Here is a 17,101-nt window from a genome sequence, read left to right as displayed (position 1 = left end):
AAGCTCATCGATAGCTAGGGCACTAGGCAACAAGTGTGCAAAGGAGAAGGCACTAGACACGGAAAGAGGACACTAGGTAGTGAGCATGCAGAAGGGCTAATCTGGAACACGGCAGTTTTTACTCATCAATACTATTCAAATATTTACAAACACAGGCCTGTTTACGGCGGAACAGCAGAGCCCGCGGCGTCAGCTGGGCAACAGATTATTAGGTCAAACGTGTTTATCTGATGACCAAGCGGCTTGTTAGCAGGGCGTCCTTCCTTTCTGTTACGAGTGTTGAGACGAGTCACGGTGTGAATCTAAAGAATTCAGGCTATTAAAACGTCGCTGCCGGAGCAAAACCTTCATAACTGAGAACTTTACAGGAGAAGGAAGGAACGTCTCTTACTCTTCATGTAAGTCAATGGAACCAGACTGTTTTCAGCCTTTTTTATATATAAAGTCTCACTGCTGTTGGAAGAAAACCAAGTAACTTTTTAAATTTTTTGTCATAATTTAAAAAACGCCTGTTGTCCTTTACACTGTGTGTAAATTTCATGATGAATGGACCAAAAGAAACAGCTCAAAATGACCTGGAAAGACGTCCGGTTTCACTGACTTACATTAAAAGTAAAGCAGGTGTTTTCCTTCTCGTGTAAAGACGACGTACTTTCACGATACACTTCTTCATCGCCCATCTCTGCCAGTGCCGGCTGCAACGGCCTCATTAGGCTGACTGTGTGTTTACCAGCGTTCTGTAAAGCTTCACAGCAGCAGCTACAAAAACACAACTGGACCTCCAACCAAAATAAGTGCCGTCATTTGTTCTGTTACTCCTGCATTAAGAATTAGTGCAGAAACCACACAGCTGGCGTGCTGTTGCGCACGAGTGGCCGTGACCCTCCAGTCCTTCTGATTGTACTCATCTTCTTCTGAGCATGCAGGGCACGAGAAAGGGAAGGGCACTTAGCACAGGTGAGCACGACAGGCGTTTGAGACACAGCCGGACTGCAGTAACGATGAGGTGAGGGGTCACGAGGTTGTGAGTCAGCCGACCCTAGTGCACCTCTTTAACAGTACTGCCCTAAAGTGCAAAAAAAAAACGAACAAAAAGGCCCCAAATGATCATCACGCGCGCTGGAACACGTCACATGCGCGCTGGAACGCGTCACACGCGCGCTGCGCGTCAGCCGAGCTGGTCTGCGGCGGACAGGAGAGGGGGTGTGAGGGGAATGAGCTGGACAGTCCGGTGGGAGGGCCGAGGCGCACGCTTGGATTGTCGGTAAGTGAGTTATTAAAACGTAGCTGCTGTCTTCTCCGTCTCTGGGTGGGGATAATGCTGAGCAGGGCCAGTGACGGGACCATTTAGGATGAGAAGAAGAAGAAAAGGAGGCTTTGTACAGAAAACGCAGTTAGTCCACACACACACACACACACACACACACACACACACACACACACACACACACACACACACACACAGCTGTAGTGTACAACAACTTTGTTCCAAGCGTCATGAAGGCAAATGATTCTTTAGACTCAATTTCAAGCCTTTTGGTTTGTTCAATAACAGTGTGAGTGAAATAAAAGGCACGTCTGAGATTGGGGCTGAAAATCCTCCTCCTCCTCCTCATCATCACCACTAGGGCTGGGTATCGATATTCAATACCTTTCTGGTAGCAACCGAATTAAAGTTCTGCATTCAATACTGACTTCTGATTGGCTGTCTAAGCCACACGTGCTGTTAACATCAGAGCCTCTTGCTTACTCTGCGGTCCACTATGGTCAGTGAATACGTCCACTTTCAGCACCTCACCCTCATTTCTGCTTTAAGTCACACCCATTACTACACCCTTTATCATCAGAGGGCACCTGAAAAAGGACTTGTCACGTTAACTGGAGAAGCTTTGATGATACCCAGCCCTAATCATAAGCATCGGGATCAAACTCCTCCTCTTCCACCTCTGATATTCATAATCACTGAGAAGATCCACTGAGGGGGTGGGATTACTGTTGAATCATGGGAAATGTAGTGTGACAGCAGAACCCATGTTCTAGCGTTTGCCGGAGTTTAAGACATCCTCTTGGCTTTTAAATGGCTTTAAATAAAAAAAAGAAAAAAGTTCAGCCTCTGACGTTCCAGAGCCGATCAGTCAAAAAAGGTGAAAGTTCACCTGAACGGCACAGTCTCAGGTCACAGGTCATGGCTGTTAAGTAAAAGGCAGCATAAGAGAGGCGTGCTGTGGTTGCCATGGCGTCGTCCTATAGCGGACAGTCTGAATCAGACGGGGTCGGTCACCTTTCGCTCAGTAAGACTTTAGCTTTGGCCGCGGTGGAGCGCGAGCGCACAGAAGGCCTCGAGGAGCAGCAGCACGGCGGCGTGAGCCACGGCGGCGCCGTTAAAGCGACGGTTCCACAGAGATTTAAAAAATACTTACAGTTTCCTCCTGTGACCCCAAACGGAGGCGGTCCGCTGCTGTCTGACGTTTTCCTGGTTAGTTTTAAAGCTGGAGCCACGAAGCGGATGTAGCTAAAAGTACTGGAAGCTTATCCACCAGTGAGCGGCTGATAGCCGCACCGCACGCCTAAATGACCACACACTCGCCTCAAACCGCGTCAGCTTGACTCTTTGAGGCAGGTGCAAAAACGAGACTTTCTGCTGATCCAAATCTGTCCATCGATATTTCTCCCTGCGTTTGTGTTTATTTAAACACCATAATTCTGATGGAACAAAGCAATAATAAGCTCACTCACTGCGGTCACTCGGAGCGTCCAATAAAGGAAGCCTCGTGTGTCTTTTACAGGAGTGAGAGAAACACGGCAGCATTCGGGAAGATCTGGCTCTACAGGCCCAAACTGCTAACACGATGTTACTATTGCCGACATTGATGTGCACGCAGCTGAACTCCTCTTTCAGCCTCAGAGCTCCGGAGCAAAACTAAAGCAGCAAGCTTCAGACTTGGACACCTAACTGACCACATTCAGGGTAAGAGGGGAAACTGGGTAAATTAGATTTTTGGCCACAGTATCGCTTTAAGATCTGCATGTCAGAGCTCATCCCAACACGGAGACCCAGTGCAGACGCAGCTCCATGCTTACTGGCTGTAACTCCGGTGTGATATCACTGTCAGCCCTGATTGGACAGCATTCACCAATGGCCTTGGTCATCAACTTGTGTCAATAATTACAAAAATCAGTTTGGTTAAGGTGTGAACAGTGTTAAAATTAGAAAAGCTATTGGGGTTTAATTTGATGTTCAACTCTCCACACAAACAGACACTCCAACACAAGCTTTGTTTAAAGGAGAACTCCACAGATTTTTTACAATTTCTGCATAATTAACTGGTTCATATGTAATCAGAGCAGTTTAGTGTTCTAGTGAAACTGACCAAGTCAGAGCTCCTCACAGTGGTGGTGATAGGAACCAGACGTCCCTCTAAAAGCTCCTCACAGTGGTGGTGATGGGAACCAGACGTCCCTCTAAAAGCTCCTCACAGTGGTGGTGATAGGAACCAGACGTCCCTCTAAAAGCTCCTCACAGTGGTGGTGATGGGAACCAGACGTCCCTCTAAAAGCTCCTACAGAAAGTTCCTACATGAACTGGTTCTGAATTCACTGCCTGATGACTGAGACGCTGTTTTATGAGAGTTTAGAGAACTTCAACTCCATTCATGGTGGAGGGAGACATGCAGGGCGCTGTGCGGCAAAATAGTTCCCAGAGAAAACTCATTATTCCAGATTTTCCACTGTTTTCCATCATCAACATTCCATATAAGCTCAGAAGACTCGTGTAGGTTCTCTGGTGGTTCTGGATGGTAAATAAAGTGTCTATATCTGTGTTGTAGTCATGGCGACGCCTGGTTCCCATCACAACCACTGTAAAGACGTCTGAACCGCTTCACACCAAACCCTCTGGATCTCTGTTTACACCTCAAACACTGAATAAGGCAGAAATTCTGAAAAATCTGCGGAATTCCCTTTTAAGGACATGCTGTGCGCTCTCACTGGCTGCTGTCTGCGTTATCCACCAGTGACAGTGTGTGTATGGACGGCTGGGAGAGAGTGTGTGTGGGGTGAGAGAGCTCTCTTTTGTAAGTCTTTGGGGGCAGTTTGGGGAGCGCTGAGGTGGAATTGTGTCGGGGTGGTATAGGGGGCGCTGTGATGGGCAGAGGCAGGTGACATAGGCTGGTCTGGCTGGCACTGAGAGGGCATGAGCGGCGGGGCACGCGCGGCGAGGGTGTGCCAGGAGGGGGCGCCAAGCGGGGCGAGGGTGTGCCAGGTGGAGTGCAGGGCGAGCTGGGCGAGCTGCTGAAGTCCCACTGAATCCGGCCCCCCGGAGACACGGCGGCACTGATGGGGTAGTTGATGAAGCTCTCCGGGGGGCGCTGAGGCAGAGGGGGCAGCGAGTCCGGGATGGGGTCGCGGGGTGGTGGAGGCGGGGGGCTCGGTAACGGACCATCCGCTGGACCATTAAATGTAGGAACTCGTGGCTGCAGGCGAGGGAGAGGAGGAGGTAACCGGGGCGGGATGGCAGGAGGACTGTCCTCAGACCTGGAGCTCAACTACACGAACACACAACATTAATCAGAGGTCATCTTTCATACAACCACTTCACTAAGACAAGCTTTTATTTTATAGAACACTTAAAAAGGGGCCAAGTTTTTCTTCACTCCAGCAACTTCACAATGTACAGTGGAGTCCAAAAGCCTGAAACACCGGGAATGCTTCCATTTTGCATTTTTCCCCAATTTAATTTATTTTTCCCATTATAAATCCTAATATCACCACAACAAGTAGAATTATGATGTAGAAATTTCGACAAACAATTCAGCAGATCAAATCCACGTGAGCTTCAATGTGAGAGAAGACTTGGTTTTCTTCATTTTAACCCGTCAGAAGTCATTTTTAGGTTTAAGTTCTCAAAACTAAAACTTAAAACAAGGCAATAATGAAAGAAGTGCCCTATATTGTCAGAGTTGTGGATGACCGTTATCTTTGTTCATAAACAAAAAATTGTAGACATATAAAAATAAAAATTAAATTAATTATAACTTACCTTGTTGTCTGAGAACGTGTCTTTCCTGCGGGGGGGTAACGGTGGAGGTTTAAGAAGCTCGTCCCCCAGCTGATGGAGACTGCCACAGGACACCGAGTGAAACTCTGAGAAGAACAATACACAACAGCATGTATATTAAGACTCAAGTGTTTGGTCACGATTTAAATTTTTACATTTAGTACGTTTTTTCAGACTGACGATGGAAAGACAGCCCCCAGGTTTTCCCAGTTCAGGGTCCGATTATTTTCTATTGCGGACATTTGCTTTCAATTTAAAAACCACGATCGTTACTGAGGCCTCTGCTATTCCCCCAGATTGTTTGAAGACATGGAGAAATATGACCAAGTATTTACACTCATTTACCTACAGGAACATTTATTGGAGAGAAATTAAATGTTTTTAACTCAATTTTAACACTTACTGGATGGAGGCAGCATTACAGGAGCAAATATACTGTTGTTACCTGTATAGAGAAACACACACACACACACACACACACACACACACACACACACACACAGGGACATGGTGGTTTTATTACGTCTGTTATCATTCTGTGTTTTGAAGACAGAACAATCCTTTACATTTTTGCTGTTCTTGTTTTTTTTTAAACATTGAACAACAATTTGAATAACAAACAGAAAAATGTAAAAACGGTCAATACAAAATGTAAATAAAATGTAAAGGTGATTAATGTAACTATGTAAATAATTAGGGAATTACATATAAACAGTTTGATTATAAATGATTATAAAGGTCGATACGTGGATCTTCAATGTGGACTCGACTTATTCGCATAACAACAGAACTTACTTTTAATAATAGTTACGAATGATCAGTATAATAATCAATAACCAGTCTTGAGAGTAATAGCTGAATAATAAGCCTGTACTTTACTGCTACAAGCTTGACATTGTGACAAACAAACACTTTCAGGCGCTACACAGAACCCTTTTCAAAAAGGTCCTTATAGAACCATCTTCTTTACTGAAGAACCCTCGAAGAACCATCTCTTTTAAGAGTGTTGGTTTAACAGCGGTCTTTCCTGCCTCTCGCACTGAAAACACAGCGCTGTGCGCGAGGACAGTCCTGATCTTGGTGTTTTACAGGCTGCAGTTCAGGACGGAGGAGTGTTTGAGCTGCTGTGTGTGTTTTGTAGTGGTTACTGGTTAAGTGGGGGAGCAGAGTTCAATCCCAGAACTCGTTGGGCTTCTAATGGTCTGTGCTGTTAGGTACCGACGTCTCTCTGGCTCCACATGCATGAGGTAAGTTGGTCAGTCACTGCTGCGCTCATGATGTGTTTGTGGAAAATTACACCGTGATAATGATAAAAATGATTTATCGTCCAGACCGAGTTAACGTTATGATTGTGGACAGAAAGGGAACTGAAGTTTTTAAATGGAGCAGTGAGTGAAAATTCAGCTGCCGCCAGCCGTTGATTCTGCAGTGGCGATGTTTTTCCCTTCTACGCCAATATAAACGCAATATAACGCACAGACTGCTCACCGTAGGTGCTGCTGAGCTCATGGTCCATGAAGACGGAGGAGAGGTCTGAGCTGGCGCTCTGCGGCGGGGTGGGTGTGTTCGGTGATGTGGGCAGTGAGGCGGTGCTCTCCACCTCCGTCTCAGCGATGCTCCTGAACGTGATTTTGTGTGGAGGTTCTCGCTCTAACGGCACCGGGTGAACCCGCACGGTCCCACTGCTGCCAGACGCCTGCCGCACCGGACGGACCCCGGGAGACTTCAGACTGTACGTTGATTTCCGGGGCTACAGGGGGCGACAGGGGGCGACAGAGGCCACATTGTAGAGCTGGTTAAGGTCATATTTAAACGTCTGTTAATAGAGTCACTGTTTGATCTTGAAGCAGAAGGTTGTGGCACCAAAGCTGACTTACAAGTAAAAGTTGATGTACTTACCAAGCGTAATATATGGTTTTATAATATTTCCATGGCATTTACATGCTGTGGGGCAGCACTACTAGTTGTTTATTGATAAATACCGACAACGTCCACAGAACTTACGAATCGTGGGGGCTGTTTGCAGTTCCGTGGCTCGATCTCCTGAGATTTGTTGAACAGATAATCAGAAAACTCCTTTTCACTCATGCTGCCCATGGGGTTCAGATTCTCAAAAAACTTCTAAAAAATAAACACACACACAGAAAGACATCAACAAAAGAAATGTAAAGCACAGAATGAGAGAGCGAGGGTCCGAAAGGAGAGATAACCCCACCCTGATCTCATGTTCCACTCTGAGGCAGTACGGCTGGTTCTGGTACTGCTGGATCTCCCCGGTTATTTCGGCCACTTTACGCCTCTTGCTGAAGTTGATCAGCTCATGGCCGTGACGTTTAAGGAAGTCTGGGTTTCCCTCCTCCGTCTTCAGGATGTTCGTCAGGTAGATACCTGCGCGCACACAGAAACACACACACACACACACACACACACACACACACACACACACACACACACACACACACAGGCTGTTATCACACTCACAAACACTGGAGTCTGTATATCTAACAAACTCATCTTCGATATCTAAACTCATCTAGCTATTCATTTTCTTGACCCAGTTTGATTCTATTTTGTTCTATATGTTCATTTAAATGCTGAATGTTTTAATGAAAATCTTGAATAAACTCCCATATTAAATAATGATACTGAGCAACCTGGCAACAATTGAGAATTCATTTCTACATGATTTAACAGCTTCATATTAATAATCTGAAACCTGTGAAGTTGTAGATTTTGCAACAAGAAAATTTAAACATTATCACCAATTTTGGACCTATGGTGAGCTTCCTGCTTTTAGATTGTGGGTGCACTGAAGCACGCAGAGTTACGAGTGGTGGGAATTTACTTTCATTTAACTCACAGAAATTTACATGAAACAACATCAGCTTTGGAAGATAATGTTGGGGACACAAGCAGCTGATGCTGCATCTCACCAAAGAAAGGCACACAGGGAGGGTTGATGGATTTGAGCTTGGCCAGGTACTTCTTAAAGTGATCCTGGCTGAGCTCCACAGCTTCTTCTAGAATCTTCCGCTTTCTCTCCGGAACAGCCTGCACACACAAAAACATTATTACCTCAGCTCAGGTGAGACGGTTTATCAGCGCAAACTCCGCCTGCATGTCTGAACATCCTATAGTCACCTCAAAGGTGTGGTCAAGACGGTACACAGGCACTGAGTTGATGGCGCTGACGATCTCGAGAACACCGTTAAAGTTGTTTAGCTCCTGGAACACCTGCAGAATATCAATTATCCGCGAAAACACAGCGACCCTCTCATCCAAATTCTCAGCCTCAACAATACACCTGAGAGAGAGAGAGAGAGAGAGAGAGAGAGAGAGAGAGAGAGAGAGAGAGAGAGAGAGAGAGAGAGAGAGAGAGAGAGAGAGAGAGAGAGAGAGAGAGAGGGACAGAGAGAGAGAGAGGGAAAGAGAGGGACAGAGAGAGATAGAGAGAGAGAGAGGGACAGAGAGAGAGAGAGAAATGAGTTTTTATATATAGCGAATACAGCATAAGCACACCTGTGTCAAAAGAGAACTACATGTACCATGATGCACCTGGGTAAAGTTCTACTCACTTCTCAAACCACAGAGTGAGATTGGTGGTGTGTCTGATCATCCTCAGCAGGTTCGGAGAGTTCTTCTCCTTATCTTCTTTGGTCCACACACTACCCACCAGCTCAGAGGGACGCACAGCCCTACACACATGCACACACACGCACACACACACGCACACACACACGCACATGCACACACACGCACGCACACACGCATACACATGCACACACACACGCACACACACACACACGCACGCACACACGCATACACACGCACACACACACGCACACACACACACACGCACGCACACACGCATACACATGCACACACGCACACACGCACGCACACGCGCGCACGCACGCACACGCACGCACGCACGCACACACGCACGCGCACGCACGCACGCACACACGCACACACGCACGCACACACAGAGGTAACTGATTAATTTCTGGTACAGGTCGTCTCTCTACTAAGACACAATGCAGGAACTCAAAATTTATCACAGTGATGGTCAAAAATGTGGGAACATCTTGCTTTCTTCTGAGTTTTTGATACTGACTTAATTTTCAATTAATTCAAATAAAAAATGCAAATTAATATGCAAAGCTGTCATCATCTTAAAGCAGGTGTTTGCTAATGCATTTGGTACATTCGAAGAGTTTTATTCCAAAAGGCAGTGTGTCCATTTCTAACAATGGAACAGGTTTTCCTTTCTCTAGTAAAGGTGGTTCTGATCATAACACGGCTTTGATGCTTCTTGTCCCAACAATGTCCGAAATTTATCTCCAACACTCAGCTTCAAGTTCATCAGAGCGTCTTCCTTTGTATGAAGAGATTCAGTGTAGCCAGCTCTCTTCGCCGAGCTATTATTAAAAGCACATACTGAAGCTCTTTTGGCCCCAAAGGTGGTTGAATCTCGAGCCCAACCGATATATCAGATGGCCAATAATATCAACCACGGCTTCACAAGTTTTGGCAAAAATATCTGCATTAACAAATCAAGAACCTATGAGGAACATCACAACATTTACAGCTCCCATTGACAGAGAGATTCAGTGTTGATCCCGGCTCACTGAGGTTAGGCTCACCTGTAGAGGTCGGACTCCAGCAGGGTGAGCTGGCGAGCAATCTCAATCGGGTGAAGAGTCATAAGTTCAAAGGTATCGACTTGTCCAGGGCGGCTGATGTGCCACTCTATGGGAGGAGGTGGGCTTTCGAAGGTGATGTTGTGGCTCACTCCGTTCGGCTGCGTCTGAATCTTACGCTTAATGATCTTATTAATAGATTCCACCCACTTACGCATGGACTTGCCTGCGCAGGGAGAAACACACACACACACACACCCACACCCACACACACACCCACACACACACACACACACACACACACATCCGCATAAGCTACGGATTGTTTTTATTTTCATACTCAGGGTTCCACTTGTTTTTTTCCACTCGTAATTATATTGCAGTATTTTATTTTTATTGATCCTTTATGTTTTCTCCTTAATATCCTAGAGCGGTTATTCATTATTCACTCAATTTCACACTGATAAAATACTCTTGGAAGAAAAACTGCTACTTCTGAGGTTTCACTATTGTTTTTTTCACCACTGTATCTCGCTTCTGGTCTAAACCAGTCGACAGTTGCCCACGGCGACCACAAGCGGACATATAAGTTAACTAGTCTATGCAACCCCTGATGTAAATAAACATGCGTACCTCTGAGCTGTAAGGTGTTGGTGATGTACTCCTCGAGCCTACAGCGCAATTCTGGATCATTCTCAAAGTCATAGAAATGATGCTCCACCCACTGACGGAACACATTCAGAACCCTGGACAAGGCGCAGAGACATAAACACGGGTGTGTTTGTATGCAGGCACTAGGTGGTGTGTATCCATACACGTAGCTTCAGGTTTGATGCCATTTTCACTTCTGAGATCAAGATTCACGGCTATGTGCATTAAAATGTCCTGATTATACAGGTTTAGCTTTAATTAAGCCCCTAAAATTACTACCCCTGGAAGTGATGAGCGCTTTAAAATAAATGTCATTTGCATAAGCCCACCCACTCCCCCTGTGTACCTGAGCTGTACAGGTTGCACATATTCTCGCCGGAATCTCTGGAGCTCAGCTGCCATTGGCTGATCTCCGTTCCACAGCGCCTGCAGGTCCGCCTCCGACTGCTCCGGCTCTGGAATTTCAATTCTGGGAAATCATGGGGAAAAAAAAACAAAACAAAACCACACTGAACCTAACCCACAGGAAAGAGCTGCAGGATCGTTATTGCTTCCAAACTGTTCCAGGACTGTATGAAATTCTGAATATTAATCATGTATTAATAGTTATTCATAGTATTTTTGAACGCTGTCTTTTCCAAATGATCACATACCAGAAAATAATAAAGTGACGTTCTTTAATGAAGTAAACTTCTTTAAGCCTTTAAAATCTCAGGCTTATTATTACACAACTAGAGGGACTTCAGTGCAAACAGGCTGAGCTGTTCTTCAGTTATAGAGGTGTGTAATAAAACTTTGGGCCTTTTCTGGCCTTTCAAGAGGTCATGGATAAATCAGGATATGACAGTTTTTGCCATACACCCACCCCTAGTTCCCTCTAAGGGTCTAATGAGTCTGTGTGTGGGTCACTACTAAAAGAGCCAGCTTGAGGAAGTCCTTGTGTGCCCGTGCAGGAGTCAGCAGGGTTTACCTTTCGATGAGCAGTGTGAGGAGATCCTGGGGTTTGCAGAAGGAGCGGTACGTCGTCAAGAACGTGCGCACAAAATTGGGGTCTGTGGGAGAGGAAGAAGAAGAAACTGAGAAGAGTCTAGTTTAGAGAGAGAATGCTGAGAGAAAGAGCACAAAACTGATTCAGGAGATTTCTGCTCCAAGACAGTAGGGGGCTCCAACGCACTGAAAAACAGCTGATCCTGTAACAGGTGGCACTGCTGTACATATCTAACATACGTTAGGCCACATAATCAAGTCTATTAGAGATGCTGAATAGCTCCACATGGGTTGAGGGAAGCAGATCATGAGTCAGGAAGGTAGCACCCTGCTAACTGGTGAGGTATAAGCTTCCATTACTTGTCAGGCTGATCAGCTTCCTCTCTGGGGTAAAGGGGAGAAAATGAATTTGTGAACTATCACCTGAAGGTGTGACTGCGTGCAGATGGTTTCCTCACCTGCATACATGTGGTAAGTGAGTCTCTCGATGAGTTTGTCCACCGTGCCAGCTTTAATGATGGGTATTCCCGTCTTGCTCTGCGTGTGCTCCTCAAAAACAATGTTCTCCTCGGAGTCCTGAACAGTAAAGCGGTAAACGTCAGGCGAAGGCAGCCGAAGGGGCTGAGCCTGCTCCTCTCGCTGCAGCTCCGTGTCCAGCATGCGGTCCAACGTTGAGCGGTACTGCAGCGTAACCAGTGCCGCCATCCACGCGTTCTTCTCCTCCGCAGAGCGGGCGCAGAAAACGGCGCTGCTCTCCTCACGACCCACCAACTCAAACGCGAACCGCAGCTCGCTCGTGTCCTCCCGGTCCGCGATGCGGTACTTACGCAGCACAAACTTCTCCTTCAGGCGAAACTCGGCGCCGCTGCCCGTCCCCGGCAGCCGAGAGCTCTGATTGGCCTTGCAGCTAATCATAAGGCCGTCGAACAGGAAGTTGTGTCGCTCGTGCTTGGCCCCGGCGCGTACCAGCGGCCCCTCAAGGATAAACTGGCTGCAGCACTGGCCGATGTCCTTCCCCTCCCAGCCGTCGATGCTCCGCTGGATCTCGTTCATGCGCTTTATAGCCAGCTGCTTACTGCGGACCGGCCGGCTGTACAATCGGTACAGCGGCTCACTGTGATCAGAGGAGAGTCATGTGACTGATATTGTACATCAAAGCAGTCTGAACAGATCCTGTGCTTTAGCACGGAGGTTAAAGCTGCTCTAACTAACTAACCTAATGCATCAACTCTTTTCTAGACAACGCTACAGCTTCAGTCTCCAAGCCCTAAAGGACACCATACAGGGAAAGGCACGCTGCATTATCATGGCAGTTTTAGTAGAGCTGGGCGATATGGCAAAACACGATATTGCGATACTTCAAGAAATTTTTCAGACATATGATCAGTGGATCAAAAATACGATCAAAAACTGAACTCTAAATCCAGTTAAACGGGACTAATTTCGCTCTTTTATATAAAGCCTGCAGTTGGTCTATGTCTGTTGCACTGCTTTAGCCCAGATGTGGCTGAACAACCATGATGTATTTGGGAAGTTATGGCAACGCAGCGGTGCCCAATCCTGGTCCTGGAGTATGCACATTTTGAAGATTCCTCGTTTAAGTGGGTGTGGTAGGGCAGCAAAACAATAAAAGGGTCCCAGGATGAGGCACTCAGGCTGACAGACTACTTTTGAGCTAAATTATTGATTAGATTATTAATTTAATGTTTTGTTCATAGACAGCCCAGGGGTGGGCGTAATGAAGATATTTATCATTACTGTGATGAACTGCATCACGTTGTGCTTTTGTGATTATACCGTTTACACCATCAGTTCTTAAAGGTGCAGTGTGTAAGATTTTGAGGGATCTATTAGCAGAAAAGGAATAAAGTAAGTAAACCTCGTCCTCATTAGTGTTTAATCACCTGTAACTCTGAATTGTTGTGTGCTCGTTATCTCAGAATGAGCCCTTCATATCTACACAGGGAGTGGCTCCTCTTCAACAGAGGCTGCCAGTTTGCGCTGAAATGTTTCTAAAGAAGCCCAGAGTGGACAAACCACACGCTGCCTCTTTGACGCTGAAGCGGCAGCTTGAATTAGGAGGTGCTACAGCTCTGGTCAGAAGACGTGGAGAGAAGAAGAATCAGTGGCTGCTGCTGGTGCTGCTGAATATTTTGTGTTGTGAGAAGTTTGAGAACCCAAATTCTGACAAATGGAGGATCAAATTTATTATTTAGCAGCAGGAAAAGTGAGAGAGGGTGAATCCTCACCGCCAGAAAGGAGAAAACATGGAGAAGCAAAATGAAATCAGGACAGGCGACGGCGGAAAACATGACGGCCACTGTAGGTTCTACTACACGCTTGGAAAGGGAGAGGCGAGGGAGGGGGATTCAGCTGGCTGTGATCTGCAACCTCACCACTAGAGGCCACTGCATGTTTAAAGAACACTGGCTACAACTACAGAATGAATCCTGTTTAACTGGATTTACTGCAGCAGTGTATAAAACACTGTACTGTGATGGTATTAATTTGTTTTAATGTGGCACTTCTGGGATGCATATTATCTAATATCTTAAAATATATTTTTGCTACATCTCCCAGCACTACAACAAAGGCTTTCAGTTCCTACAAGAGTGTGATGAAAATTAATTTGTGTACATTAGAGTGTGTATGTGTGTGTAATACCCAGGTTTGCGACGCGGCTGGTGCTTTCCGTAGATGCGGTCGATGCTGCTCTGAAGAATGAGCAGGGCTGTCTGAGCTTGTTTCAAGCACTCCCTGTCGTCCTGGTCCTCACTCCGCTCCTGCAGTTGCTGTGGAGACACAGTTTCTTCATTAACACCTGATGTAAGTGTTCAATAAAGTTGAGCTCACATTAAAGGACTTTTTCACACTTGTCCGAATACTTGGGGCCACACCCAGTTCGGGGGCGGACCTCATTATCGCCGGTTTACTTTCACACACAAGTATTCCATCCGAACTGTGGCTCGACTGCACAGCTTCTCTGGCAAAAACGGAGCGGAATGTTTCAAATCCGATCTCCTGAAGTCTCTATTCACACTCATCTCTGAGCATCAGACCCTGCAGGAGTTTAGTAAATATCACAGTCGTTCAGGCGGTCAGCAGCAGTGAATGTTTAGTGGGCTTTACGGACTTTGCCACGAGCATTTTTACTGCTGCTTGTGAATCCACAGCACTGATAAGACGTTAAGCTCATTTCCCGTATTTGAACTGTGTGGTTCCTGTAGAGTGAACAATGTTTTAATATTAGTTTAAACACAACATTAAAATCTGCATGATTGGACATTTCATGTGTCTGTGGGACGGCCCTTTAAATGATGGAAGTGCAAGTGATACTGACCTGCAGGAGTTCAAAGTAGTGCATGCAGTGATAGACAGGAACCATCATCAGCTGTGGGAGAACATACTGCACAGCCTCCTTGAAGCCTTCAGCAATCGACTGTAAAACACAGACACACAGAGGAAGGAGGGGTCAGATCTGTCTCTAGTGGACAGGACAGTAATCTGAGAGGGGATGAATCTGGGGACGACGATGTGTGTGTGACTGTGCGCGTCAGTGAGATCACAGTGCAGACCCGGTTCTACAGGGGAGCAAAGGCACGTAACTCACCCTCAGTTTAGTGTTTTTTCACCCTTAGTCAGGGCTGTAGGACCACATGTGTTCATGCTGAACTCATGAGCTCAACTTTCAAATCGCAAGACATGCAGCTGTATTACAGCCTTCATCTTCGCCTCTGCATGAATAAGATCAATCAGAAGCAGCCAAACCACGTGCTGCGTACAACACAACCACAACTAACTGCCAACCTGGAACAGCACGGCCAGCATTTGAGCCTCAGGCAAGAACACAAGGATATTCTGGTCATTTTAGCCAAAATAACAGGCATTAAAAAATAATCACCATTTAAAACCACAACCAAAACACTGGTTAGAAAAATCCCAATTAAATATTTTCTCTAAAACCTTCAGACAAGCTTATGGACAAGGCTAGAGCAGTGTCTCAGCGCGGAGATCACTTTATAAGGAGAAATGAATCGACCAATTAACCTCCACAGCAGGAATGCATCGGATAAAGCCTTAAACATTCATGAGATCTCGGCAAACGGTGTGCTGTTCTGCAGTTAGTACCCTGGATATTGACTGAGGTCAGAGAGAAAGTCCTACTGGGGTAATTTCATCAATTATCATTCATTCACAGATTCACTCAGGATAACATTTTACATTTACTGACGCTCGTATCCAGAGCGACTTACAGTTTGATCATTTTACACAGGGAGGTGAAGGTGGTGTTGGGAGTCTTGCCCATGGACTCTTATTGGTGTAGTGTAGGGTGGTTACCCAGGTGGGGATTGGGGGTGTTAACCACTACACTATCCAACCATCTCGGGACTAATGACAGAGATGGAAGTGATTACTTGATCTTTACATACCGCCTTTGCTCAAAAATGAATAAAAAATGGCAGAAAATTTTAAAACATTTGATTTTAGTTGCTATTTTATTGACCCTAACCGTCTCACTAATCCGCCGTCTTTAGTGAAGGCAGTCACTACCTGGGAATTTACAACATCGCCATATAAAATCCTTTCCTTTTCTGCATTTTTGCATATTTTAATGTTCATACTGTGATCATAATATGACCGCATTTTTGTTGAAGCGTTGATCCGCACTGGATTAATGTATTTATATGCTTTGTTTCACAGCAGGTAGAAGGCGCTGGAATCTTTACTGCAGTGGGAACAACTGACATGGCGCATTCGGATAGGAATGAAAATCACAGATAATCGCTGGTAAAAATGAAATCATGTAAATCTAATCCTGTCCGAACAGGGCTGTAAATAATATCCAGACACTATTCGGTTTCCATGGGGAGGCGCGGTAATTTTACCACAGGATCCCTGTAAAATGTCCGGAAAAATCTTCACTCTGAAAATAAATACAAAAGACCTCAATGTTTGATTTGGATACTTCCCTTAGCCAAACAACTGACTGTGCGGTCTTAAGGGAACGCAGTGTGTCAGCCATCGCCAGTCAGTTTGTTTTTTAGCGTTTAAAAAGCGCCAGAATCTTGACTGATGTGATATTGATCTTTACTGATATCCATACGAACGTAGAGCAAATCCAGCCCAAACAGTAGGAAGCAGGTTTACTATCATGGACTTGCAGTGACTTTGTAAACAATCTGTACTTAAATATCCCAAAGAGAAGCCAAACTATTGCACACTTTGCTTTCCTCCTTGTGGGGATCAAGGACTGTTTATTATTTATCCACATAATTAATCCAGCAGCGCATTTCTTTACAATCAAATGAGTAGACTGTTTATTTCTGAAGCTCTCTCAGTGATTTTCTCTGAAACCCGGCCTGTTTAACCACGACACAGACTCACACGACAACCCCCAATAATCAATAACCTACTGCTGCTTCTCTACCACACACACACACACACACTCACACTCACACTCACACACTCACACACACACACTCACACACACACTCACACACACACTCACACACACACTCACACACACACTCACACAAAAGACAGTCTGAACACACTGGCAGAAAAAATAAACTCAAAATCTCTGAACTTTTTCCTCTCTCCTTTATCTTTCTGTCTTCCTCCCCCCTCCTTTCCCTCCCATTCTCTCTCTCTTCTATTTCTCCCTCCCCTCGTTTCTCTCGCTCTTTTTCTCTCCTTCACTTCTCTTTTCTTTCATATCCTTTCCTTTCTTCTCTCTCTCTCTGTCTCTCTCTGTCTCTCTCTC

At 45.7% G+C, this 17,101-nt stretch overlaps 1 protein-coding gene across 1 annotated transcript in view; it reads right to left on the bottom strand.

Annotated features, from left to right (window-relative positions):
* Window positions 1-3,845: 3,845 nt before the first annotated feature.
* sos2 (son of sevenless homolog 2 (Drosophila)) overlaps window positions 3,846-17,101 on the bottom strand; it is a 37,049-nt gene continuing 23,793 nt past the window's right edge. The window contains exons 8-23 of the mRNA XM_017682431.2: window positions 14,678-14,776; window positions 14,002-14,129; window positions 11,796-12,451; window positions 11,321-11,402; window positions 10,697-10,819; window positions 10,333-10,445; window positions 9,703-9,925; window positions 8,632-8,751; window positions 8,198-8,360; window positions 7,990-8,107; window positions 7,272-7,444; window positions 7,061-7,177; window positions 6,545-6,806; window positions 5,460-5,501; window positions 5,039-5,142; window positions 3,846-4,544 (exon numbers count right to left, since the gene is read on the bottom strand). Of these exons, the coding sequence (XP_017537920.1) occupies window positions 3,984-4,544; window positions 5,039-5,142; window positions 5,460-5,501; window positions 6,545-6,806; window positions 7,061-7,177; window positions 7,272-7,444; window positions 7,990-8,107; window positions 8,198-8,360; window positions 8,632-8,751; window positions 9,703-9,925; window positions 10,333-10,445; window positions 10,697-10,819; window positions 11,321-11,402; window positions 11,796-12,451; window positions 14,002-14,129; window positions 14,678-14,776 (3,084 nt within the window). The 3' untranslated portion in view covers window positions 3,846-3,983. The remainder of the gene's footprint in view (window positions 4,545-5,038; window positions 5,143-5,459; window positions 5,502-6,544; window positions 6,807-7,060; window positions 7,178-7,271; window positions 7,445-7,989; window positions 8,108-8,197; window positions 8,361-8,631; window positions 8,752-9,702; window positions 9,926-10,332; window positions 10,446-10,696; window positions 10,820-11,320; window positions 11,403-11,795; window positions 12,452-14,001; window positions 14,130-14,677; window positions 14,777-17,101) is intronic.

Source organism: Pygocentrus nattereri, chromosome 5, assembly GCF_015220715.1.
Source record: "Pygocentrus nattereri isolate fPygNat1 chromosome 5, fPygNat1.pri, whole genome shotgun sequence".
NCBI classification, from domain to species: Eukaryota; Metazoa; Chordata; class Actinopteri; order Characiformes; family Serrasalmidae; genus Pygocentrus; species Pygocentrus nattereri.
Note: the sequence above shows the minus strand (reverse complement) of the source record. Positions and strands in the feature narration are given on the sequence as shown.